The sequence below is a fragment of the Heteronotia binoei genome, chromosome 1 (genome assembly GCF_032191835.1).
Source record: "Heteronotia binoei isolate CCM8104 ecotype False Entrance Well chromosome 1, APGP_CSIRO_Hbin_v1, whole genome shotgun sequence".
Lineage (NCBI taxonomy): Eukaryota > Metazoa > Chordata > Lepidosauria > Squamata > Gekkonidae > Heteronotia > Heteronotia binoei.
In genome coordinates, this window is record NC_083223.1 from 58235479 (window position 1) to 58263355 (window position 27877).

Consider the following 27877-nt stretch of genomic DNA (forward strand, 5'->3'; position numbering starts at 1 on the left):
GGGACATTATCACTATGTAACAGAGGGCACACTCTCATTGTACTGTTTCCTGCTTTTGTGTTGAACACGCCAAATTGAAGTTGCAGAAGCATTCTGCCTGGACAAGAATAAAAAGGTAAAGGTAGTCCCCTGTGCAAGCACCAGTCATTTTCGACTCTGGGGTGACAATCAGGCATAATTTCTTGGTTCTGGACTAAGGCTTAACAGAAAACTGAGAGAGAGAATGTCAATGGGTTCAAAATTGAGACCCCACCCCAAGTATTATTATGCAAAGAAAGCAATTTACCTCAAGATGCTTTTCTTTTTGGACCAGCTGCTTCTTAAATACTGGGAGATTTTGTTCCAACTGGCCTGCAGCTATGCTGTAAGGTTGAAGGGACACGTTTGCTGCCCTTTTGTTGGAGGAGGGGAAGATTGACAGCCCACTGGGCTCGAGCTTGGGGGTAGAGGTAGCTGCGATAGCAGCGTGCTCTCCCTGCCTTTCCCAGTCGCCGTCACAGGATCAGGCTGAGCAGGAGCACTTTTGGCTTGCTCCTGCTTCGATTGTGTCAGTTGCGTTTGGGCAGGGGTTGGGTGGCTGATCGGATGGGAGAGGAGTGCCTTTTTGACTGCTGGCTCTGGTCATGTCAGTTTCCCTCCGCTCTTTTATAGCGGCGTTTAGCACGTTTGGGGGAGATCGGGTGGCTGATAACACTGGGAGAGTGTTTGCTCTTCCTTCTTGTCCGTTTCCCTTGTCTCCGGGCCTTCAGGCGTCTCACCAAAGATTGAGTCACTGAAAAGGTAGCAGGCTTGGTAGCGACTGAGGCATGTTTCTGGGTGTTTAATGCTGCCGGTGGGACTCTGGTGGTTGTGTGGGAGTCTACCGGGCTGCCAGGGTTTTTAATATATGCTAGTGTGATAGCATATGCCCAGCCTTGGAGGCCGGCTTCACTTATCCAGTATATGGATATTATTTATAAGGGGTATACCATGTTTAATGGGCCCACTTGGATTCAATATGACCAAGAATTCAGGATGAGGGCTGCTTTATACCCCTCTCGTCAATGGGATTGTATCCACCAGCAGCTGTGGCTCCAAGTCATGTCCCCTGCGTGACCAAATTTGGGCGACTGTTCTGATAGGAGTCATTTAGTTGCTATGTCATCTGTGTCTTCTTCATCCTCTTCCTAAAGTTCTGGGGGGGCAGATGGTTCAACCCCGCTTGCTTTGCTGGGAGTTTGGCTCACAAGGAGTGTGTAATAGGAAGGCTATATTTTATTTTTGGTTTTAGAATTCCTTTTCAGGATCCTCGGGTTGCATTTTGGTCTAGAAACCTTGGTTCTGTTAGAGGTATGGAGCATGTAGTTAGGGATAAGATTGCCAAGGAGTTGGCTGAGGGTAGGATTTTGGGCCCAATTCCGAATCTTCCAGTACCTAACCTTCCGGTTTCTCCCCTGGGAGTGGTGCCGAAAAAGGCACCAGTTGAATTTCGTCTGATTGACCATCTCTCCTATCCTAGGGGTGCATCAGTAAACGATGGCATTCCTGAGCATTTATGCTCTGTTAGGAATGCCAGTTTTGATCAGTTTTTCTAGTAAGGAGTTGGGATATAAGGAGCAAACTACAGACTTTCATCTGTGTAAACTGCTGGAGGGCTGGGCTAGAGAGGCTGGGTCTAATCCTGATGCTAGGAAGCGTATTTCTCCTTTGATCCTTCAAGGATTGAAGGGGGTTTGGAGCACAGTGTGTGCATCCTATTTTGAAGCTATTTTGCATTGTGCAACGCTGAAGCTTTTGAATGCTTCAGCACGTTCCTTAAATGGGGTGTTCGTCAGAAAGTGGGTTTACAGGAAGTGGTTCATTATTTAGATGACTACCTCTTTGTGGGTGCTGAAGGGACTGGGCATTGTGCAAAGCTAATGTCTGGCTTTATGGAGCTGGCGGTGGAACTGGATGTTCCACTGGCACAGGAAAAGACAGAGGGTCCAGCGCAAATACTTACTTTTTTGGGAACTGAGATGGACACTCTGGCACAATTGTCTAGAATACCTACTAGAAAAGTCACAGATTTGAGGGAGAGGGTTGATTCTTTCCTTCTTAAGAGGAAGGTTACTTTACTTGAGCTTCAATAGCTGGTAGGGCATCTCAACTTTGTGTGCAAAGTTGTGGTGCCTGGACATGCCTTCTTGCATGGAATTTATGATGCAATGGCTGGTTTACATCTTCCACAGCATAGAACTCAGGTTACCAGCAGCATGAAGGCAGACCTATTGGTATGGCAGGAATTTTTGGAGTCTTTAATGGGATTTCATTTTGGAGGGAAGACATGAAACTTGAAGCAGAGCTTCAGGTTATGTCAAATGCTGCTGGGTCTTCAGGTTTTGGGGTTTATTTCCATGGACATTGGTGCACGGACTCTTGGCCAGAGTCATGGGTTCAGGCGGGTATGAACCGAGATCTTACATTTCTTGAGTTATTTCCCTTTCTTGTTGTGGTTTGGTTGTGGGGGAATCATATGGCCAATTGCACAATTCACTTTTGGTGTGATAACATGGCAGTGGTCCATGTCATTAATTCCCTTTCATCCAAATCTCAACGGGTTATGAAATTGCTGAGGGCCTTCACTCTGCGTTGTTTGCGGCTTAACATACTGTTTTTAGCCAAGCAGGTTCCTGGGGTGAATAATGGGGTGGCTGATGCTCTCTCTCGTAAACAGATGGAGAGGTTTCATCAGCTGGCCCCAGATGCCGATCGCGAGCTGGCGCCAATGCCCCAGGAGCTATGGCTGATTGTAGAGCCGAGGCCTGCAGAGTGATAGGCCTAGCCATTACACCCAGCACCAGGAAGTCTTATGAATGCACTGTGTGGCACTTTGAGAACTTTAGGTCAGAGGTTGGGTATCACATTGTTTGGCCCCTCCCAGTGGAGCAGTTGCTCCACTACTGTGTTTCTTTAAAAGATAAGGGATTGGCCGTGCGAATTTGAAGAGCCTTGGATGATGGTTTGGGCCATTATTTGCCTCATCTGGGCATTCATATTCATCATGCCCACCTCTATAGGGGTAATGGCATTCATCTTTCAGATGAGGGTAATGGTCTCTTCTTGGGAGACCTTCGGCAAGGGCTTGGGGTGGCCTTGGGCCTCCTGGTGGGACTTAAGGCCTAAGCAGAGGCTTGGCCTTAGTGGTGGCAGGTTCGGTGGTTAATGAGCTTATGTGGCTAGGGGAGGGCTACAAAGCATCCCCCCTTTATGGGGTTAGGGGTCTGTCAGGATCAACCTTTGGGTTTGTTGGCCCGGAGTGGAAGAATGCAGACCATCCTTTGTGACTTACCTGGAAGAGTCCTTTCATTTAGTTGCCCGGCTCATGGGGGCGGGGGGACTTTCCAGGTGTTGCCTGCTTGCTGAGCTGGCCTGGTTGGAGCTGTGATTTTCAGTTCTGGCCAGGGGCTTGGCGCTTGCCCATTAAATGGCAGGGGAGGTGTCTGTTGAGACCCCTTTCCCTGACCAGGCCACTTGTGCTGTTTAGCCCTTGCCGATTTTGAATAAAATTTAATAAAGTGGCCCTTAGTTCATCCAATTCATTGTGTCTAACTCTTCACTCCAACTTTGGGGGGCAAATGAATATCGCACATTAGTATTGGCTACTCTCAATGGCTGCAGCTGATCCAAGCCATTCCTAGTCACCGCTGTGAAAGTGTCCAAGCAGCTTAGACAATTTCTTGGAGTGCCACACTCATAAACAGGGGTCGTTTTGTAAAAAAAAAAAAAAATAGGTGGTGGAGCTCATCCAGGGATTGTTATGCAGCTGAACCTACTATTCAATGGACAAGGAGGTGGAACTCTCGGAAGGAGGATGTAGTGTATCAAGAAATGTCATGCGACCCGACGGGGGGGGGGCAACTGGGCAGTCCCAGGAGCCCCAGCGCCGGGAGCCTGTCCCCGCCTATCTCCAGCTGTGGCGGGAAGTTCAACGGGGCTGGATTGGCCCAACCAACCCAGTAGGCTGTACCCGGGATTGTACATAAGCGGGACCCGGCCCGCGTGTTCGCTCTCTTGCAACGTGCTCCTAATAAACCATGTTGCCCTACTCTCGTCTCCGCCTCGAGTACGTTACACTGGCGACGAAGGTGGGATACTAGCCGCAGCGGCTACGACGGAGATCTGGGCAACAAGCGACTGTCGCCGCCATCATGGCCAACCAAGGCGGAATCACCGGCTACCTCGAGCCCTTCGACCCAACCAATCCAGAGGGATGGGAGTCCTACGCGGAGCGGGTCGAGTTCTACCTCCGGGCCAACAAGATCACCGACGCCGGAGCGAAGAGGGACGTTCTCATGAGCGTCTGCGGGCCTGCCACGTTCGAGATCGCCAAGGGTCTCTCGGCACCCGCCCGTCTGGCAGAGAAATCCTACGACGAGATCATCCGACTCCTCACGGGACACTTCTCACCACAGCCTTCGCGGGTGGCTCGCAGGTTCCTGTTCCACAAACGGGACCAGATCGCGGGCGAGTCCGCCGCAGACTACCTGGCGGCCCTCCGTAAACTCGCCGGGAACTGCAACCTCCCCCAACTGGAGGAAGCCCTGGCGGACAGATTCACGTGGGGCCTCCGCGACGAGAGGCTCCAGCAGAAGCTCTTCGCCAAAGAAGAGCTTACTCTCCAGGCCGCCTTCAGCGAAGCGGTGGCATGGGAACGAACCGCACGAACGTTTCCCCGGGCCAAGATGGAAGCTGCCCACCACGGAGAGCTGGACCAAGACGGCCCCGAGGAGGAGGAAGCCCATCAGCTACGCCGCCCAGCCGGGCCACCCAACAGAGCGACCCAACGCCCCCGAGCGACCGACCGACCACCAGCGTCGGAGAGAGCCCCGGCCACCAAGTGTGCCAGCTGCGGCGGCCCCCACGAGCGGAGAGACTGCCAATACCGGACCTGGGACTGCAGGAGCTGCGGAAAGACCGGCCACATTGCCAGGGCTTGCCGAGCCAAGCCCAACCGCAGGAAGCCGACCACGTACCACGAGTCCGCGGAGTCCCACGCGGTAGACTCCACGTCCCTACAGGTACTGAACTTGCCCCACGATTCCCCCGATAAAATCAAAGTGGCGGTCCTTATAGAGGGGAACCCCTGCCAAATGGAGGTGGACTCAGGGTCCTCCATTTCCCTTATTGCGGAAGAAACCCTAAGAGAACTGTGTCCCCGCCAGCGGCTGCAACTTCGGCCGGCAGACTTCATACTCCGGGACTTCCAGAAGAACCCGGTGCAAATTGCGGGGTGGGCGCGGGTACAAGTCGAGCGGGGGTCCTTCCACGGCCCGCTGGACATCCTGGTGGTTAAGCGCCAGCTGGCCACCCTGCTAGGTCTGGCCTGGTTCAAACCCTTGGGAATCCGCGTGGAGGGGGTGGGCCAGACCATAACGCCCCGGGGGTTCGGGGAGATTTGCAAGGAATTCCCCGAGGTATTCGATGGGTCCCTAGGGAGCTACCGGGGGCCGCCCATCTCCCTGCCCCTAGACCCCACGGTCAGACCGATTCGGCTCAAGGCCAGGAGGGTTCCGTTCGCCTTGAAACCTAAGATCGAGGCAGAGTTAGACCGCCTCACGGCACAAGGCGTCCTGGAGCCGGTGGACTACGCCACCTGGGAAACCCCCATCGTTACCCCCATCAAGCCAAACGGGGAGGTGCGGATCTGTGCCGATTATAAATGCACCATAAACAAGGCACTACAGGACAACCCCTATCCAGTGCCGGTGGTGAGCCATGTCCTGGCCGCCCTAGCGGGGGCTAGGATATTTGGGAAGCTAGACCTGGCCCAGGCCTACCAGCAGCTCCCAGTAGACAATAAGACGGCGGAGGCCCAAACGATCGTGACCCACAGGGGGGCTTTCCGGGTAAAGAGGCTTCAGTTTGGGGTTAGCGTCGCTCCGGGGATTTTCCAGAGCCTAATGGACGCTCTCCTTAAAGGGATCCCAGGAGTCCAGCCGTTTTTCGACGACGTTTTAGTCGCCGCCCCGGACCCCGATGAATTCGGCAACCGCCTTCGAGAGGTGCTCCGCCGGTTCCAGGCAGCGGGGCTCAAGGTCAAGAGAGAGAAATGCTTGCTGGGGGTTCCACGGGTAGAGTTTCTGGGGTTCGCCGTTGACGCAGCAGGAATCCACCCCACGGAAGAAAAGACCCGAGCCATCGTGCAAGCCCCGGCTCCCACTTGTAAAGCGGAGCTCCAAAGCTTCTTGGGGGTGCTCAACTTTTACCACTCCTTCCTCCCCCACAAGGCAGCCCTGGCGGAGCCCCTTCACCGGCTGCTGGACAAAAAAGCCCCTTGGGTTTGGGGCAAACGACAGGCCGCGGCGTTTCAGGCGGTCAAGGACGTCCTGGTGTCCAATGCGGTGCTCCACCATTTTGACGAGGCCCTCCCCGTCATCCTGGCCTGCGATGCGTCGCCGTATGGGGTGGGAGCAGTCCTGGGGCACCAGCTTCCGGACGGGAGGGAGGTACCGGTCGCATATTACTCCCGCACGCTCACTTCAGCCGAGCGCAACTACGCGCAGATAGATAAAGAGGCCCTGGCAATCGTGGCAGGGGTCCGAAAGTTCCACGAGTATCTATATGGAAGAAGGTTCACCATTGCCACGGACCACAAGCCCCTCTTAGGTCTACTGGCCCCAGACCGACAAACCCCCCAAATACTCTCACAGCGCGTGTTGAGGTGGAACCAATTCCTCAACTCATACACGTACACACTGGTTCATAGGGCCGGCAAGGCTATGGGACACGCGGATGCGCTTAGCCGTTTGCCGCTTCCGGAGACGGGTCCGGACCCCGCACCCGCACACCAGGTCATGATGATAGAGAGCCTCCCAGAGCCACCCCTCCACGCAACGGAGGTGGCCAAGGCCACCCAGAAACACAAGACACTGGCACGGGTGCTCGACTGGGTGGTGAGGGGGTGGCCAGAGGGAAACATGGGGGAAGAATTCAAGCCTTACAAGGCGAGGAGGGAGGAATTAGCCGCACACAAGGGCTGCATACTTTGGGGCAGTAGGGTAGTGATTCCACCTCCGCTCCAAAAGCGTGTTCTAGAATCCCTACACGAGACTCATCCCGGCATAGTGCGAATGAAGGCTCTGGCCAGGAGCTACGTCTGGTGGCCGGGAATGGACGGGGAGATCGAGGGCTGGGTCCGCGGGTGCCAGACCTGCCAGGAATCCCGGCCCGAGCCGCCCAGCGCCCCCGTCACTAGGTGGGAGTCCACCCGGAAACCATGGTCGAGACTCCATATCGACTTTGCGGGCCCATTCCAGGGGCAGACCTTCATCATAATAGTGGACTCCTACACCAAATGGCTGGAGGTCATCCCCGTAGGGTCCACCTCATCCACAGCCGCGATCAGAGCTCTGCGCAGGGTCCTATGCACACATGGCATCCCGGACACCATAGTCTCTGATAACGGGGCCGCCTTCACCTCAGCCGACTTCCAGGCGTTCCTGCAAAGATACCTGATCAGGCACATAAGGTCGGCTCCCTTCCATCCGGCCACCAACGGCCAGGCGGAGCGGATGGTCCGCACAACAAAGGAGGCCCTCGGCCGAATTGTACAGGGGGACTGGGACCACAGGCTGGCCGCGTTCCTCTTCGATAATCGGATCACCCCTAACCCAGTCACAGGAGTCAGCCCGGCTGAGCTCCTCATGGGACGCAAACTCATAACCCGGCTGGACCGGCTGCATCCCGACCGGGCTTCAGACACCCGCGGGAGCCCCGAAGTCCGAGACGCCGCCCGGGGTTTCTTCGCGGGTGACCCAGTTTTCGCCCGAAACTATGCAAGGGGCCCCGATTGGGTGGCGGGGCGGGTACTGAGGGTAACCGGGTCCCACCACTACGACATATCAACGGAGGGGGGCCAGGTACTACGGCGGCACATTGATCAGTTGAGGCGCCGCACCCTTCCGGAGGCCCCCACAGACACGGACGAGGCTATATCCAGCGAGGAGCCTAACGGAGACCGCCCAGATGACGCGATCCCAACATCCGTGATGCGGGCGCCGGAGGTACCGGAACCGACCGAAACCGAGGGATCCGCTGAACCGGACGGGCCGCCCCCGTCCACTCCAGGACCTACCGAGGCACCATCCTCGGCGGCCGCGCCGCCGCCACCGGGACCCCCCAGACGGTCCACTCGGGAGCGCCGGCCCCCCGCATACTTACAGGACTTTGTACATTAACCAGGGGGGGAGGGGTGTAGTGTATCAAGAAATGTCATGCGACCCGACGGGGGGGGCAACTGGGCAGTCCCAGGAGCCCCAGCGCCGGGAGCCTGTCCCCGCCTATCTCCAGCTGTGGCGGGAAGTTCAACGGGGCTGGATTGGCCCAACCAACCCAGTAGGCTGTACCCGGGATTGTACATAAGCGGGACCCGGCCCGCGTGTTCGCTCTCTTGCAACGTGCTCCTAATAAACCATGTTGCCCTACTCTCGTCTCCGCCTCGAGTACGTTACAGAGGAGGTGGAACTCTCAGAAAGGTTCAGGAGCTGCGCTCCTGTGAGCTCCCACTGAATCTGAGGCCTGCTCATAAACAAAATGACAAAGAATTCATTATCATGAGAGAGAGAGAGAGAGAGAGAGAGAGAGAGAGAGAGATTTGGTTGCCTTATTGTACTGGCCTCCCATGTTTGTAACGTTTGAAACACATGGAGAGCATAGTATTTTAAATACGTTGGCCACCCAGCATGAAAACACCAAAAACCAGCAAAAAAGTTCTGTTATATGGTGATATCTCAAAGCAAATAATAAAAATAATGGCTGCTATTAAATAAGAAAAGAGGAATCCTGAACTGAAAGAAGCAAAAATGCCAAATTCTGAGCTCTGGCTTGTTTCAGCATTTCCCTTCTGTTTGCATATGTACATCACACAATGTGCACTGTTGATTGAATGCTGACAGGACACAGGTGGTGGAGAGAATACATATATTCTGAATATATGTGTTTGTGAGCCCTAAAAGATTCTCTCTGTTCTTTCTGCTGTAATTGGCCTTCAGCATACAGTTATTTTATGATTATTTTACAGTACGTATTGTGGGGGAAACTCTTTTAATCTAATATGTGCAATATTTTGTCAATAACTGTCAGTGAAAGCTGTTTTTGAGTTTATGGAAGAACGTTCATTAACTTCTCTATAAAAATAAACCTGGATCTTTTCCAGGCTTTGTTTTGCTCTGTTTTTAAAAGATCAGGTACAGTCACATTGGATGCGACATTTGAGAAATTATTCCAAAATGTGCTTGATAACAAACATATTACTATCTCTGAACTGTATGCAGGTAAGTGGTAATTACATGCCGCCTACTTGGAAAGAGGCTTCCAGGGTGATGAAGAACATGATAAACACCATAGATCAGGGGTGGCCAACGGTAGCTCTCCAGATGTTTATTGCCTACAACTCCCATCAGCCCCAGTCTGGGGCTGATGGGAGTTGTAGGCAAAAAGCATCTGGAAAGCTACTGTTGGCCACCCCTGCCATAGATGTAAAAATAATTTAGACCTAAGTTTCTCTCTTTCTCTTTTGTTTACTAATTGCTACCCACACATGTTATTGCTCTGCTTGAGACTGAGGTCCAGGAGTCTAGGCAGTAGTTTAATCAGGGAAATGAAGTCAACAGTCTTTCCAACAAAGGCTGAGGGTGAGCTGAGACCTTACATACACTTGCAAAGAGGTGGAGTTACAGCCCCTTCACCCACCAGCACTTAAAATTGCCAGTTACAGTGATGAGTTTTGTGACAGGGTTGTTCAGGACTTAGAGAGGCTTAAGGGATTGGCTGGTGTATCAACAGGCTCTGAGGTGAAGGATTCAGGGTCTAAGTTCATATCAGAAGGTAGGATTGTATCCTAGGGTGAGCAAACTGGCTAAGGCTGCCAACTGCCAATTTCAGTTGGGAAAACTCCTGGAACTTTGAGTAGAGCGTGGGGAGAAGGTAGGGCTTGGGTCAGACAAAGGACCACAGTGGGCTATAATGCTACAGAGTCCACCCTCCGGAGCAGCCATTTTCCTCCAGGGGCATTGATCTGAGTAGTCTGGAGATCTGTTATAATTAAAAAAAAAATCTCTAGTTTCCACTTAAAGGACAGCAACTTTGGGGCTGTATCAAAGTCTTGGGGTTCCTGCTGCAAATCAAAGGGGGCTCCTGGAGGTATCCCACCTGCTTCCTTCTATGTTAGGAGACCAGGTGTTAGGAGACCAGCTGCCTCCTTGTCAGAGTCTTGTGCCTCTTTGCCTGACAAAGAGGTGACCATACTCTGGTCTATGATAATCAGGGCTTTTTTTTTTTTTTTTTTTGAGCAGGAATGCACAGGAATGCAGTTCCGGCTGGCTTGGTGTCAGGGTGTGTGGCCTAATATGCTAATGGATTCCTGCTGAGCTTTTCCTACAAAAAGCCCTATGTGAAACAATGGTGATATCATGGGGTGTGACCTAATATGCAAATGAGTTCCTGCTAGATTTTTTTCCTCCAAAAAAGCCCTGATGATAATAAATGAGAAAAGACAGCACAGCAGACATCAGCTGGTAGCCAGGTGGCCATGGAAGGAGGTTGTAACATTTGTGTTGCCTTCAAGCCTGTACTGCCAATCTTTTATGCACCACAACCTCCTATTAAAAACTGACATTTACCTAGTGTTGCCAACCTGCAGGGGACATCTGGATACCTCCCCCTATCACAATTGATCTCCAGACAACCAAGATCAGTTCTCCTGGACAAAATGGGTGCTTTGGAGGGTGGGCTGTATGACATACCATGCTGAGGTCCTTCCTCTCTCCAAACCTGGCTGTCCTCAAGCTCCACTTCCAAAAATCTCCAAGCTTTTCCCAACCCCATTGTCAACCTTACATTGGTCTCAGTAAAACAAAATAAATTTTTCAAATGCTTAGTTCATATTTCCCCTTCTCAAACCGTTTTTAAAACAAAGAATTTTGGATCTCGAGAGACAGCATGACCTATCTCAGATTGAATGTTATCTTCCAGGCATGGATCATTTAAACCAAGTTGTTATGATGCCATACCTACAGAATCTTGATAAAGCTGACTATAGAAGAGCATTTACTCTTATGAGAGTGGATATGCTACCCTCAGTGGTCACAGAGGGCAAATACAAAAAGTGCCCATATGAAGAAAGATCTGCGGGAAGGGGAAGATAGAGACAAGGGAACATCTATTCAAATGCAAACTTTATCAGAATATTTGGATGGCCTATATATCCTCGATCTGTAGTCAACTTCTGGGGAGGGATACAAGATTTTATTTAGATAAACTTTTAGCTGACAGGGACCAGGAAATTACCTTAAAGGTGACAATATTTACTATTCAATCTATGAGAAAAAAGTGTTAGGCAAAAATGTTTAATTATTTTATCAATTATAAGTCTAAAATTTTAGAATTGGAATATTGGAATTTGCATGCCTAGGTTTTAAATTGTGTCTGCCTTGAATTGTATATTTTGTTATTTGGTTATACTGCATATCTTTTTTATGCAATGATATGCTATGTTACTTGATGGGTCTCTGACTGTATTAAACAGAATGATAGTCCATTTCCCCTCAGTAATTTTACCTACACTTGGTATTCTGAGGTGTGGTTAAGACATGCAAATATTTTCTCAGATATCTTCTCTCTTGCAAATATTTCCTCAGAGTCTGAATTCAAACAAATTTCATATAAAATGTTTGGTAAGAGAGACTAATTGCTGCCCAAACTTTAGTTTTGGGGCTACAGTCTTGTATTTTGGCAGTTTCAAGGATTGTGACAAACCTATGTAAAAACAGAATGGTGAGCCTACAATGTTAATGTTTTGCATAGCCATTATTTTGTAAACAGCCACATTCATATTCTATATTGTGTTTCTGGTCATTTGGAGGCAATAATAAAGACAATTAAGCAGTTTCCTTGAGCTAAAGCTAATTTTACTGTCTGAGTTACCTGTGACACATTATAAATATAATTTAATGCTTGAGCCATAATTAAGTGAACCCAAAGGCTAGTTAAACAAGCAGGTCTGGAAACGGAATGAATTGAATTGAATCACGGGAAACATATTTTGTATGAATTGTAAGCAACAGATGTTACAAGTATGCTGAAGTGAAAATGTTGTACCCATTGTTTTCATGGAGTTTCTGGGGTTTGTCAAATTTTAATTGTAATAGAGGCCAATAGCCTTGGATAATGGGAAACATGAGAACTGGTCAAGAATGGAACTCACCTTTAACCTTTTGGACCCTAACTTCTTTTTTTGTAAAAGAACTCCCCCCCCCCCTCACACAAATACCCTCTCTCTTTCACACACACACACACACAAATCCAGCCTTTCTTGGGAAAGCTGGTCCTCAAAGTTTATTGGTAATAAATACGTATTATTTCTCAATTGGGTTACATCACTGTCATTTTTTTTGTTCTCAAAGGTACATTTCCTGCTCTTCTATGAAAAATGTCAGATTATTTTATTATGTCAGAAATACCAGATGCAAGTGCTGCATTTAGAACTTGCAGAGAGAGAGACTGTTTGGATTTTCAAAGAAACAAACATTTCATTCAGTTAAAATGCATGAAAAACAGGAAGAAAAATCTAGTTCTAGCCTCAGAAAAATTCTTTGTATTTACAAAAGTATTTTAAAAGGCTATTACAGCATACAGCTTGGACAGCTATTTTGGCATTCCTTTCCAAAACAGTGTTCTGTTTTTGAGTCAAATTATTTGCACAGAATTTTGTCAAACTGTTCTGAAGAGAAATTGGTATTATGGAACCAAAAGAGCTCCAACAAGTAACGGGGAAGAAAAATGAAAATAGGGTCCGACTTTGACGACAGTAAAATGTGTCAATAAAATCCTTTCATTAACATAAGGCAAAATCATTTCAGGCTCAATGGAAATATCACAAGTTCTGATTTTCTTTCTGTCAACATGTCAGCCGTTCCTTCGAAGCAGTTATCTCAGTGTTCATATTTTCATTGTAAAGCTTACTGTTACAGGTGGCTGAACACTCTCTCTAAATCCCATCATTCTGTCCCATCATTCTGACTCATTCACACTTCTCTAACTCACAACTTGAAGACACAACAGGCTAAGCCTTTTGGCTCAAATGCTTTGTACCTGAATATGTTGCGGTATGTGTGGTTTATCTTACCGAAATAGCTTTTCTGCTTTAGAATGGGTTGCATGTACATGAAGTTTAATTCCATCAGGAGAAAGGCTATGTTTCTGTACTCTGAGGAGAGAAATCTTTTTAAAAAAAAATCTTATGGCACCTTTGGTAAACTTGGCCTCAAGCTGGAAGGTTAGCAGTATTCGCTTGCACTGAAGTAGGAATTCACTCACACTGAAGCCAGGCTTTATCTCCTCTTTTGGTTGCCTGCCTTTGCAGCCCAAGGGTATGAATGAAATTGTTTGCCTTCTGCTCCTTGGCTCTCATTTCCAATGTCAGGTTGGTAACTTCTTGTTTGTCTGATGCATGACAGCTGTAAATCCCTGAACTGGGAATTCAACTACACTGCTGTTATTGTCCGTTCATAATTAATGCTGTAATCTGCAAACCCTACTTCCACTGTGAACCACGTAAATTTTATCAGTCATGGTTCATCAGTTATGGCTTAGGAATTCCTTGCTGCATTCCCTAGAACTCAATAGACTTCCTTTATACTTCATAAAAATCCGTTGCCACTCTGGTCCTACCAAAAAATAAAATAAAAAGGGACCCTTGCAGGCCCTCCAAGAACTCTTCAGAATATAGGTTTTTCTCCATTCTGGGTTTGGAAAACCAATACAACAGTAATACAGCAAGACTTTCAAGAGACTAAGGGTTACATTTTGTTCTGCATCATTGCAGCAAAGTCAAGAAAATCTGAAGTATTTTGGAGTTAACAAATTCAGTCACCTTAGACCTAGAGTCTATATAACACACCAGTAGGATCATGAAGAACTGAAAAGACCTGAAATTGAAACCTGTGGAGTCTGAATAAAAATAATTACAATCAAAGGGAGCAGAAAAGGAGCTGTGTTTCAGAAATTTCTTGGCCTTAAGAGATTTTTTTGAGTTTTTTAAAAGACACTTTACTGAATGTATTACTTTACAGATTTCAAAAATGTCTAAGTGCAATAAAATCTACAAGAAGAGTACAATATCTCTGTGAGGTCTGATTCCCAATCCCCATATTTTATATGTTGTAATTGTGATGGCACGAAAACCAAATACTTGGGGCATGAAGAACCAAAAATTAGTTGCAGTGAAGTCCCATTCCATTCCATAGGACAGAATCGTGGCTAATTTGTCCTAAATCGTACTCATGAACTATCCCTGGATATTACTATTTTAGGCTTCAGTCAGGAACAGCATTGTTTTTAAAAAAGCTTTTGGATTCAAGAGAAACCAAAAATAGCATTTAAAACTGAAATATAAGAGTTCAGGCAAGTGATTGGCACTTGACTGGCATGTCATACAGCTCAATAGAATTGTCTAAAAGATTGTGACATAAAATATCCAGAAATCTGTCACATTTGCATTGCTTTAACAAAGATCAGAGGCAGGAATACTTGGGGCTAGAAATGTTCAAATTACACTGTTGCCAGTGAGTTCATCTGGTAGCATTACACACTACAAAAGGAAAATTCTGTCAAATAGGAATATTGAAATATTTTACAGATTATCTATGCACTTAAAAAAACCTCTTCAAAATAACATCTGACACTATCCAAGGTGGTCTTTCAAATTCTTTGATTGGTGTTTAGGCTTTAGTTTAATTATACAATCCCCATTTTTATTATATTTATCACAGTGCTACTGTCTAGACATCATTTAATTTTCTCCTGTTTAGACCCTTCCCCCCGAACATTCTTTCTTCAGGACAAAAGAGGATTGTCCATGTTGAAAAATTCTTGGAGATTTGGAGTGAAACCTGGGAAAGTCTGGGTCTGGGGAGGGAAGATTCTCATAAACAGGCAGTTTGGACTGTTGACTAGCCATCTATTTTGTACTGTTGTCAACCAAGAGATGGAAGCCATATATTCTGCTCCATGTTCTAGATGCAGAGACCAGACTTTGGAAACCACATACATGTGAAATATCTTTTTTTTTCCCTTCACAGTGTCTGATCCAGGATGGAATGATACTGAATTTGCATGTGTGTGGATACTAGATCAACAGAGGTAGATCCAACATAAGGATAACTCTAAATGCATTTCTTCTACTTTCTCCCCTAGTGAGGGTCTGATAACAAGAAAAGTCTTGCCCCAAGGAAACAAGTAATAGGGTTAAAATATGGGAAGGTTCCCTGATAATGATTGGCATCACTTTTGCTACCATGGACCCTAGTGAAAGGTACAATGCATCTCTGTGCATGAGGCCCTGCAATATTCAGGTCATCTCTCCATACATATTCTATCCATCATGTTATGCATTTGGCAGTTGGGCTGGACTTTCCATATGAAAGCTGGTTCCCAACATTTTATCTAATTCTACTGAGAACAAGATAACACGTTTGGATCCTGCCTAGATTTCTGTGGGTGTGACAAGCGGGAGAGGAGGCGTGGGGAATTATTTGTTGGTGGCCTACAATTCCACTCCAAGCTAATTCTGGGGATCTCCAGTTCCCCAGGACCAGCATTTCCAGGTGTGTTTTGGGCTGCAGTGGGAGGGAAGAATCAGTGCAAACAACCCTTCTTTGAGCTTATGCAGACCTAGGTGGATTCCAAGCCATAGTATCCAGTTGGGACTATGCACCTAGAACATGACTTTACTCTTATTGGCTGGGTTGTCCATGGAGAGGGAATGAATTCACCTTAACTGCCTTTACTTGAAGCTTCATACTCCAGGGAAGAAATACTAATAATTCCTATAGGAGACTGTATTTGGTCTGAGGGAATATAAATCAAATGTGGCCACCTTCCCTGGTCTGTCTGAAACAATGACCTTAGTGATGGATGGCAGAACTGGACAGTCCCCATCTATCTCACCTGATAGGCCTTTATCCAGTTTTATATAGAAAACACTCAGTACGTTATCCATATTGCTGACTTCTGAAAATAGGTTATCTTAAGGCCAAACTGAGAAGTTAAGGACTAACTTCTTTAGTTTCAAAAATGAAAACATTTACAGATGGAAGCAAAGTTGCAACCATAAATGTGACTTCATGATGGATGGCTTTAGACTTGCTGGAAATTTCTGCAATCCCTCAATGCCAAGGCTAAGTTTTACCAGAAAGCACATGTCACCTCACTCCTATAGTTGGGGGTTAATAGGAGGATGAAGACAAGAGGGATCTTTTAAAGGTTAGTTATAGAAGGATCGTAAGTTCTTCATTTCACTAAAAGGCAACAGTGGAATGTCATTTTACAGAACAAGGTCAACAATAGTGTGGAAAAACAAAACAGAGCAGGCAACCTGAGGCAAATCTGCCAGAGCAGATACAGCATCAGGCAGCTCAGGGAGTGAAAGGATATAACTGTTTTCATAATTCCTTAAACTTCAAAGGAATTCAAAATAGGAAAAAAAATGAATTATGTATTTGAAAAGTCACCCCCCCTCCATTAAAATGTCATTGCCAGCACAAGACAGGTACAATTAGGCAAACTACTGTACTCCATTGCCTTGATAATAGTTGTAAGAAGGTCATGATTTGTAGACCCTGCTGTGCCTACCCCTCCTTGGCATCGCCGACTCTTGGAGGGGTTACTTCTTCCTTCTACAGTGGTAACTCACTGAGATCACCTGCACTTTAGGGTGGGTTTCTTGCTAGGAGGGACAGGGCTCTCTTAGCTCCCTTTTCCAACCTGAGGCCCCACCACTATGTCCTCTGCTACCTAGAGCCTGGTTACTATGGGGACCAATTACAATTTTTGGATTCCCCTAAAGAAATGCACACACTGACTGCTTTCCTCCCAACCCGGACCCCTCTCTTACACAAGCGTGTCCCAGATGGTGGTGGAATCTAGGTGGTACAGAGACTGAGAACCAACCTCCAAAGTAAAAAAAAAAAGATTTATTGAAAACAAAATATTCACAAGCATCCTTAAGTACAGCACTAAATCAGCAAATGGATTTCAAAAGAAATTTGGTCATAAATGCAATCCCCTTTCTCTGTTCTAGACAAACCCTAACTGATGTTAAAATAGGGCAGGCACTAATAATCTTTTAAAGTTACAGAGTTCTTGTTTACATCCCATTACCTGGGAGACTTCATGGGCAGAAAAAGATGGTTGCCTGCTTGCAGATGAGAAGCACAAACTAGGGGTTTTTAGTGTTAAAAGCAGTCTGATATAGAAAACCACTAAGAAACAATCTTTTATAGCTATATAAACGTAAGCAGAGTTAATACATTCAATTTCAATATAACATTCTATCACAAGCCAATGTATACAATCACAGGATCAACTTTTTTCTCTTTCAACCCTCCAAAAAATGAAAGTCCATAACACCGTCAATTCATGTGCGAAAACCCCTTATAGAGAACCCACTGATTCATTGTTGTAAGCTGTGAACTTTGTGTCTGTATGAAAAGTTATTGAAATTGGGTTCCATTTAGCACTCTGACAACTGAAGAAGAACAGAATTGAAACATCTTGAATTATCTAGAAGGGGCATCTGTATGAAAGCTGTAAAGATTTCCTGATTCCCTCCTTTGGACAAGATTTTTGCACATTAATTGGCTGTGTTATGGACTTTATTTTTTTTTTGGGGGGGGGGGGTTTGAAAGAGAAAAAGGTTGACCCTGGCTTGTGATAGAATGTTATATTGAAACCGAATGTATTAACTCTGTTTACATTTATATAACAATAAAAAATGTTTCTTAGTGGTTTTCTATATCAGGCTACTTATAGACCAGAGCACAGTGTCCTTTTCAGCCAAGCATCCCAAGGCCAACCTCCCTTGCAATGAAGTTTTCTTAAATCCCTGTCTCCACCCACTTTACATCACTCCCTCCAACCCTTTGACCCGGTCACAGATGCATCTTGGGAGCCCTCCTGGAAGGCATTCTGGGAAATCTCCAGGAATCACCTGGAGATTTCCTTGCTCCAAATTCCTCAGTTGGTTTTCCTACCTGGGTCGTTAACATATGTGTGGATGTAATCAAGCAGGCAATTGAACTGGCTCCCTGCCACTTTCAGAGAGAAACACACACACACAATTTTAAAACTCAGTGTGTGGGGGAGGGGGTTTCTCCACAGGCCAGATAGAAAAAAAATACATCCCAGTTCTGAAGCATGCACTGAAGGTTTCTTGTAACAGGAAATGTTGGCATGTGTCCACATGAGTTTTTTCTGGTTCCTTTCAAGGAGAGAGCTCCCCTTTCTTACTTCTCACACTATTATTTCAAACTGTGTGGAGAGAAAGTGAATAATTGCATGTTAAATGCACAAATTTAAAACATAGCTGTCTAATTAAGACTTATGGGCATGGTACAGAGAAAGGCAGAAAGAAAAGAAGGTTCCTGATTTCAGGAATCTGAATCCTGTGCTACCTCTTGATTTGTTTGCTGCAACGGAATAAACAGAGCTAAAAGATGATCCTGTATTTGCATAAACTTGCTGCTTTGCTATACTTCATTGCATCTAGGTTCCATCGATGAAGTTGTGCCTGTACTGTACTGTATTGTTACATTTCCCTGTTTAATTTTCCCATGGAATCTTATCACTTCCGTAAATGTTATTCCTCTTTTTCTTGTACTCACTGGCATTTTTTTCTTTGGCTCACTACCACTTCCACACCTTGCCCCCCCAGTCGGAAAGAAGAGGCAGACACAAGTGTTGGGTTTTAAACCGGGCCGCTTTATTAACAATTAACAACTGTAACTGGCAGGGGGGTGAAAGTACCTGACCAGACAAGCCCTGGGGTTAACCCCGGACCCCGCCTTGTTCAAAAGGGCGAGCCACCCTGCCCCCAGCACAAGCCCGCCATATTCGGGTTGTAGCTGAGCGGCCAGGCCTCCAGCCATCACCATCTGGGCTGGCATCAATCCCCATGGAAAGATCCACCCAGGTGAGGCTCCCTGTGATCTGCATTCCCCGCACTGAGCCGTGTAGCCCATCTACGGTTCCTGCAGATCACCGCACCAATGGTGCTAGGCCATAGGTGCTCCCCTGGAAAACCCAGTGGCCAAACCTCCTCCAGCCACCGCCACCGCCAATGCCAAGCCTCTGCTTAGGCATTAGCGCCCCAATGGGTGGCCCAGAGCCAACCGCACCCCCTGCCTTAAGTCATCCAAAAAGGCCCGGTTACCCACATCCGAAAGATGAACGCCATCCGGCCGATACAGGTCGGCTTGCTCGACCCGTATGGCCGGATGCGGAAGAAAAATTCCCAATCCCCCTTCCATGGCCTTCTGAATGGCCCTATTGGCCTTACGCCTGGCGCGTTCAACCCCACCCAGCAAAATGGCATGCCTCCACACCCTACGCGGCAAAATTGCCGACCATACCAGAATAACACCAGGCCACCTCCGCTGAATTACACGGAGGTCGGCCAACGCCTGCTGGGAGAGGGCCTTCCCACGCAGCAGGCCCAGGTTGTTCCCACCCAAATGGATGACAACAATGTGTGGAGGTGGTGCCTTCCGTTCCCTGAACAACAGGGGCATAATCCCGGGCCAATGCAGCCCCCGACGACCCAGCCATTCCACAGTAGCCCACGCACTGAGGCCCAGCTGGGTGCCCACTGGAGACCGTCTGGCGAAATGGGCAGCCCAGAAAACCATGCTGTGCCCGCAGATGAGAACCCGGCGTCTCTCACCACGAGCCACAGCACCTGAAAAAACAAATAACTGTCAGCATAAAATAACAATGCAACCCGAACAAGCCCTCCACCTGCCCATTGGGTGACCGGGGGGGGGCGCACCTAAGTTTTATAGGCTGCTGACCGCCATCGGCCCATGTGCTGGATGGCGGAGGGCGTATAACCCAATGAAGCGGCTGTGGAGGCCGCCCCAATCCGGAAGGAATGTGTCCCGAATTTGACACCCTTCAGCCCCAATCTGCCTAGGGCCTTACTTGTGACCGACCAGAACTGATATTAGGTGAGAGGGGGAACGTCATCTTGCCGAAGCAAGGGGCCCTGAACCTCACCCCTAAGCTAGGCATAGCGGCGAACAGCCCTGACCGGACATAATTCCTGCAAGGAACACATGCCAATCATGATGACGGATCCCCACTGCCACTGATCAGTCCTGGATCGGCGAATCGTCAGAACAAGCTGACTATTAGTAATTTTAACATCCCCGGACTGGGGTGCCCTCCCAGAAGTATCAATCATCGACTGCACTACCAGCTCGCTTACCCGAAAGGCCCCAAAAAAGGCCAACAATGAGGCAGCGTGAAACAACACCGACTCAAAAGGGGAAGAGCAAACCTGGGCCAACCCCCAAACAATCCACAAGGACAGACGGGGATATAGGTTGTCTGTCATCCCATGCTCGAGCCCAACCACCGATGTACGGAATCCGAAAACCCAAGGTGAACCCGTCCTGTAAGTATCTAGCGTCTGCCTTAGACGGGTAAGAAGACAACAACCTATTGAGTGCCGGCAGGCGGATGGGGCTGGGCCCCTTTTCCAGGGGGCTGCTGACCGCCCCCGCCGCCTCCGGGGCGCTTACCACCCTCTCCGGGCTTTGATCTACTGCAAGCCGAAAGCGTGTGGGCCCCGCTGCAGAGTGGGCACTCATGTCGGAACTTACAGGGTTTCCTGGGACACACCCCCTTCGAAGCGAATTCCCAACATAACAACCGGGTCTGAACCGGCTGGCCTGCAGAAACGTGGGCCCCTGTAGTGGACTGTTGTTGCTGCAAACGCTGCACTAGATGGCCACTGTCTGACCTATCTCCCGCATTAGGTTTTGCCGGGGACATCAGCTGCAACCACAGCTGCTGGTTTATTTGATCCCACGGCATACCTGGATTGACGGCGGCTCTCATATGGAAAGCCTCATCGTACTGCAGCCACGCTGCACCAACGAAGTCCGTATAAGCCCTATAGACAATATCTATATACTGAAAGAGGGCCGCCGCCCGAGCCGGCTGTGCTCTCGCGATGACTCTGGCGTAGATCAGGAATCCGGGCAACCAGTGTGCCCAGGACCTGTCCACCTTCCTACGTTTTAATTTTTCCTTCTCCTTGTCATCGAGCTCGTCCTTGCTTTTCTTTTCGAGCTCTCTGAAAAGGAGACTGAACACGTCCACATACTCCCCGCGGAGAATCTTCTCACGCGTGGCAGCTGTCAAATGATCCCCCAAAGGCAAGGAGGTATCACCATAAGGGAGGATGTGGAAAGGGATACTAGAATAAGGGTTGGGGGGGTAGAACCACCCACTACCCTGAGCCGCAGGCCACGCCCCTTGAAAATGAGCACACTGCTGACCGCCCCAAGGCAAAATGCCTGGCGTGGGCAGAGCGGCAGGGGCCGCTGGTGGTGCCACAGCACCCGCCACCTGGCCACTTGGGGAAAAAACCGGACCGGGGAGCAGGCTAGCGCCATGAAAACCCCAAGACCATGGCTGGACAGGACCTGACTGCTCCATCACTCCCAGCTGCCCAGTCCCCCAGGCTGCCCCACCCGCTGCCGCCGGGTGGGAGGGAAGCTGAATGGGACCCCACGGCCACCCTTGAACTGGCAGAAGAGGGGGCTTACCACCGACACCCGACAAGACACCAGCGTCTTCAGGGGTCTGCTGCACGCCACTACCAGCTGCACCAACTCCCATTGACGCACCAGATGGGCCCTCATCCGGATCCTCCTCCTGTTCCGGTTCCATCGGCAATTCGGGCTCAGGTGGCCCACCCTGCAAGGCAGATAAACGTGCAAGCACCTCCGCCTCAAATGTCAGCCTCGCCGACCGGCCAGAGGCGCAGCGACGACCCTCCCAAATGGGAGCACCCCTGGCAACTCTGTCCTGCTCTAGTGCATCTAGCTGACTTATAATGGCAAGTCGCACCCTCTCACCTTGCCCTGATTCATCAGCAGGTGCACCTTGCTGACCACGCCCACGGGGTGGGCGGGCAGGCTGTTTCCCCTTGGACTTGCCCTGCCCTTTTTTAGGAGCCATCCTGTGCGCTTCAAGCAGCACAATCCCCAAAAATAGCAGTGTCTAATGCCCCAATCGCTCAAGGTTCCCTCCAAACTTCCCAGGGGTATAATAGTGAGCGTTCCCGCCAAGAACTGCAGTCCCAAGGCTAAGGGCCTAACCTAGCCCAAAGTGATGTGGGAAAGGGGGGGGGGCGCCCTTAGATGCCTACAAACACCAGCCTCTATACCAGCAGCCACCAGCGCCTGGGAAAAAGGGGGGGCCCTGAAGGTAGCTCAGGCTGCCGGACGTGAGAGGGGGGGAGGGGGTGTTGGGAAAACTTATCAGCCTCCCACCAGGTCCCTCAAAGCCAGCCATGCACCGAGGTACAACCCCCACGTCCAAAGGCAGAAATGTTTCTTTTTGCTTTGTTTTGCTTTTGCTGCAGGCCCCTTTAAGGGCCCTAGCCAACGACAACGAGACAACAGCCTCGAATAACCGGCGCCCAAGGGACAAGAGGGTGGGGTGGGGGTGGGGGTGTTAAGAGGAACAAGCCTCAGTGCACGTCACCCCACAGCCTATGTAGGCGGGCCCAGGCCAACGAGCCAGAAAAGGAAGAGGGGGGGGCTTAAAAGCAATTATCCACCCCTCCCCAGTACCCCAAGCCAAACTCTACCCCCACCACAGCTCAGCAATTAATGGGCTGCAGTTGGCCCAAGGCCCCACCACTTCAAAGCACCAACAGAAAGGCTACCGCGTTATCGTTAGCCCAGCGCTCGCGAACTGCCCCAGTAACAGGGGACCGCTGTGCGCTTCCCTAGACGGCAGGGAAAGAAAGAGAGGCCAATTTCAGTGCCTGCCGACTCATGGTACAATACAGCCCCCGGCTTTTACGAGGCCACGGCCTCCCTTGCTGCCCGCCAGCGAACTGCCCGCAGAGCGGGACCGCCGCACACTCCCAGCGTAGGAGAAAGAAGAAATAGCCACCGCAAGGAGGGAGCCCCAGCGATCCCAGGCCCAGGTATGCTCCTCGCGAGCGCGCGCCTCTGCCCCGGCCTCCCGGCCACCCGACGCCCCAGCAAACCAGGCTTCACTGCGCTGCTCAGCCTCCGCTGCCGGAAAACAAGCCGCCGCTCGTGCCCTTGCCGCACGCGACCCGCAGTCCCAGCCTGATCGGCCTCGTCCCAGGCCCAACCAGCACGTGGTTCTCGTACAGAGAGCCAAAAAGAACTGCGTGCTGAGGGGCGGGGAGCTGGGGCTTATAAAGCCCCGGCTCCGCGCCCAGGACAAGCACCCGTATGTCGGGTGATGTCGCCCCTCCCTCATTCCGGGGAGGCAAAGACGGCCCCCAGCCTAAGCGCCGGCAAGCCGGCTTGGCTGGGAAGGGGCCGAACCTTATATCTAGTCCTTATCACAGAGTTTGGTAGCAAAACTACATAACATTTTAACTCTGCAAGTTCCTTACATGCTAAGGAAGTTTAAGATACAGGTGGACAAGCAGGAAGAGATCACTAGCTGCAACAAGCATGGAATACTAGCACCAACTAGCACCATGTGCTTCTGAATCCAGGGAGAAACCTCACAGGCCTTACAACTCTGTTTGAATTGCGCAGGTAACAGCTGTTTCCAGACAGCACTGGAAAAGACCTACAAAGGACGGTTGTTGGAATTTCACCAGAGGAATTTCAGATAGACAGGTCTAGTGAAGTGCATGCCTATTGTTGAGAGGCACAGGACTTTTCTGCATGTTTGCCTTACTCCTGATTTTCTTGGCTGTGAATCCCCAAGCACTGGAATTGGTTTGGGCACAGTTCTTCTACACATCTACCTTACCTCTGGATTTTCACAGTTGTGGAGTTAGTTTGTTTTCTTGCATGTGCCTTCAATAATGAGGATTCTCAAATGAGGGTGCTGTCCTCATCGGCGGTGCCATTAGTAGCATCACACCAACCCCTCATTTTAAAATACATGGAAATACCAAAATATTGCTGGTGTGTTTTGACAATAGGCTTAGCAGGTTCTCTGAATTCCTAGCTTTCATTAAAAAGCAAATCCCAGTGGTCCCCAACATTTTTTAACTTGTGGGTGCCTTTAGAATTCTGACACAGCATGGTGAGTGCAGCCATAAAACAGCTGCCATGAAATGGCTACTGCAGAATGTAGAGTCAGCCACAAAATGGCTGCCACAGCTTACCTTCAATCTAGGGTTGCCAAGTCCAATTCAAGAAATATCTGGGGACCTTGGGGGTGGAGCCAGGAGACTTTGGGGGAGGAGCCAGGAACAAGGGTGTGACAAGCTTAATTGAACTCCAAGGGAGTTCTGACCATCACATTTAAAAGGACAGCACACCTTTTTAAATGTCTTCCTTCCATAGGAAATAATGAAGGATAGGGGCACCTTCTTTTGGGGCTCATAGAATTGGACCCCCTGGTCCAATTGTTTTGAAACTTGGGGGGTACTTTGGGGAGAGGCACTAGATACTATACCAAAAATATGGTGCCTCTACCTAAAAAAACAGCTTCCCCAGAGCCCCCAAAACCTCCAGATCAATTCCCCATTATACCCTATGAGAATCGATCTCCACATAGGGAATAATGAAGTGCTCAGCAGACTCCCCCCCCCCCCCATTTCTGGAGACTCTGAAGTGAGGTAGTGGCATCTCTACTCACGAGTTGCAGCCAGCTTCTTCCAAGTAACACAGACACCCCATCCCAAGAGGAAGCCTTTCCAATCGGAGACTGGAGCCTCCGGAGGGGAAAAATCACATGGTGGCTTTGGGGGCAGGGCTTCCCCCCACCAGCCAGCTGACTGGGAGTGGGAAGGAGCCTGGGAAAGTGGAAGAACCCCTGCTGAGACCTGGGGATTGGCAAGCCTACTTCAATCACATAGTGAGGATCTTTGTGCTGCCAAACCAATGGGTTCCCCCCCCCCAAAAAAAAAATCTGTGCAGCCAATCAAGGTGGGTAGGAATGGGTGGGACAAAGAAAACCACAGGGAGCATTACATGCAAGGAAAAAGCTGACTCAAAATCAGCTTCCAGAAAACATTGGGGTAAAAGTTGTCTCAGAAGAACCATAAAAATGGGTATGAAACAACAAAAAAAAAACCTGAAATGAAAACTAGAGGTGCAAAAATGCATGAGGAAATCGGGATAAACCAAAGCAATATGTAATGATACAGAATTGTTAGGGCAGCAGTAGGACTCTCACCGATTCTGTAGCCTTACAAAATGATTACAAAGTTATTAGGCTCAGCTTACTATGAAAAACTTTTCTGATTGGAGGGAGAGAGTTTTGTTATGATATACTGGAAGACAGTTTCAACTTGGAAAAAGCTTCAGTGAAACAAGGTTTTGTGAATGCTGATCTGCCCGTTGCAGGAACTGTAGCCAGGATTTTCACATTGGAGAATAACCATCAAGGATGTAATCATGCTGACGAAGGAGGCTTCCTCAATGGAACTTCTATAGTAGGATCTCTGTCTTGATTGATTTCTTTTGAACTATTTGCAATTTGTGTTTATATCGATTGTTAGTTTATATTTATTTCCCCTGCATGAACACTTTATCATTGAATGTGTGTATGCACTGTGTATTCATTCTTGTGAATATATATATATATATTTTACAACAATTGCTATAATTTTCAGATTGGGTTATTAATATAATTTTGAGGCTTTGCTACCTGGTTTATTCATTTTTCCTATTTTCAACCTCCATGTGGGAGCTGGCAATCTCCTATTACAACTGATTCCCTGGTGACAGAGATCAGTTCATCTGGAGAAAATGGCCTTTTGGGAAGGTGGACTCTATGGCATTATACAACATTGAAGTCCCTCCCCTCCCCAAACCCCACCTTCCTCAGGCTCCACCCCCCAAATCTTCAGGTATTTTCCAACCCAAAGCTAACAACCATAGAGTGTGATCAAGCAAAGCAGAAAACCATGGAAATAAAAAGAGAAATATAACATATATAGATACATATAAACACTTATATAAATATTTCCCAATATCTTACTAAAGGGCTACTTATAAACTTGGTTAGTGGAAATCCTTCCACTTCAAAAGTTGTGACAAAAATAACAATATAATAACAGTCGACTGCCACACATAAATCTGGAAATCTAAAATTAAATATTTAATTAGAATTTGATTTTGCTTTCAAGATAGGTGGCATTGCACAGGCTATATTACAATCTCTTATATTTTTTGCCAAAAATTAATGTATATTTTAAACAGGCCACTTTAATATTAATACATGTGTAATAGGTTCAGAACTGAAATTCTGCTAAAGATGGTGCATTTTACAGTATTGGGAAAAAAGTACAGGATTTTTTCCTTTTGTATTGTAAAAACATTTTTTTAAACAATTTACCTACATTAATCAAAAAGTACAGCATATTTAATAATTTTACAAATTTTTCATAAAAAATATATCTCTGTACAAAAAAGTTCTTTTGCACCTACGTCATGTCACAGCAGCATGTCGTGAAATGGCATAATGGAATTCTGGGAATGAAAATTAGTTTGACTTGATCATAATGCCAGCTTTTTTTTTGTAAAACTCCCTCCCACCCTTCTTTAATAACAGCTTTTTTTGTTTGTTTACAAAATATATTACAGAAGAAAAAAAATTATTGCAGCTAGCCTGGAGAAAGGCAAGATGGGTGATACAAGCAGCAGATTTAAACAGCTTTGAAGCACATAACCTGTTTTTGTTTTGAACGGAACGTTTCTCACAGCACGTCTACCTTTGATTTATTATAATCAGTCTAGTATATCTTGGGGAAGAGTCTACTGTAAATACCTCTAAGGCCAGATGTTATGACGGCTTTTGGCATGATCGAACTACATCGGCTGGAGCGATCTCAACTCTGGTATTTAAGCCACTCTACTGCTTAAGCCCTGGTCAAGTGACTGGACTACGTGGCACTTTGAGCGTCGGGACTGTTAGGCTGGTACACCATACGCAAGTCTGGACATGCACGGAACCTTGAAAAAGAATGGAAGAAATGGAAGCTCTAACCTTGTTAGTGCAATACAATGCTGTCATAACAGAAATGAAGGAAACAGAAATCTTTCAAGAGATAGGCACAGAGGTGAAAAATAAAAGCAAAAACAACCCATGGTCCTATTTTATTAGGCAAGGCTATCTTTTCAGAAATGTTGTGATTACAAAGCAAACTGTTTTCTCTGAAATTCCATTGAAATCAATGAAACTGCAGATAGGAAGCTTAGCATCGACTGACATCTTTAGTGTATTAGAATGAAATGTTTGGTTGCACTAAGTCAAAATGTCGACTCTTCTAGCACAAACACCCTTATTTTTGTTCAGACAATAATAATAAGAAATAATAATCCAAGGTAGGATTTTCTAGTTCACAACTGGATAGAACCACTTGCAACCTTGATCTAATAATTTCTTCAAGTACATGCATGGATCTTCTTTGCTGGACAAGTTCCCAGTTCATTTTATGGGAGGGAACTAAGCCATGTATATGCCTCTTATTGTATACCCAGTTCCATCAATTGGAATGAATGAGGCTCCCAATACATGCGACAGATTCATATGTTCACAAGAGTAAATATGGACCCCTGAATCAGGACATATGCCAATAACAATAGCCTATTATAAAACTGTCCCTCACTCAGATAGAGTAGGAATTTGAAAGAAATCATAATTTTGCACTTCTTTGAATGACTTTGGTTACTTCTGCTATCACTACTACTTAGATAAAGTGATTACAGAGGGCAGCAAAATAAAGTTTCTCTTTCTCCAGTAATCAACAGTTCAAGCCATCTAGGATGCAATGCAACAGGACAGGATAGGTTGACATTTTTAATCTGGTCATCCTTGTCCTTTCAGAGCATGCAAA

The 27877-nt window shown here is 47.8% G+C and overlaps 1 protein-coding gene across 1 annotated transcript; it reads left to right on the forward strand.

The window, feature by feature from the left end:
* Nucleotides 1-4193: 4193 nt before the first annotated feature.
* Nucleotides 4194-7529, forward strand: LOC132566100 (uncharacterized protein K02A2.6-like; the record flags this gene model as incomplete). The annotated part of the gene is made up of 4 exons (XM_060230845.1): nt 4194-4523; nt 5076-6188; nt 6318-6757; nt 6917-7529. Coding segments are annotated over 4 exons (2496 nt in total), but the record flags the coding sequence as incomplete, so codon positions are not given.
* Nucleotides 7530-27877: the final 20348 nt, after the last annotated feature.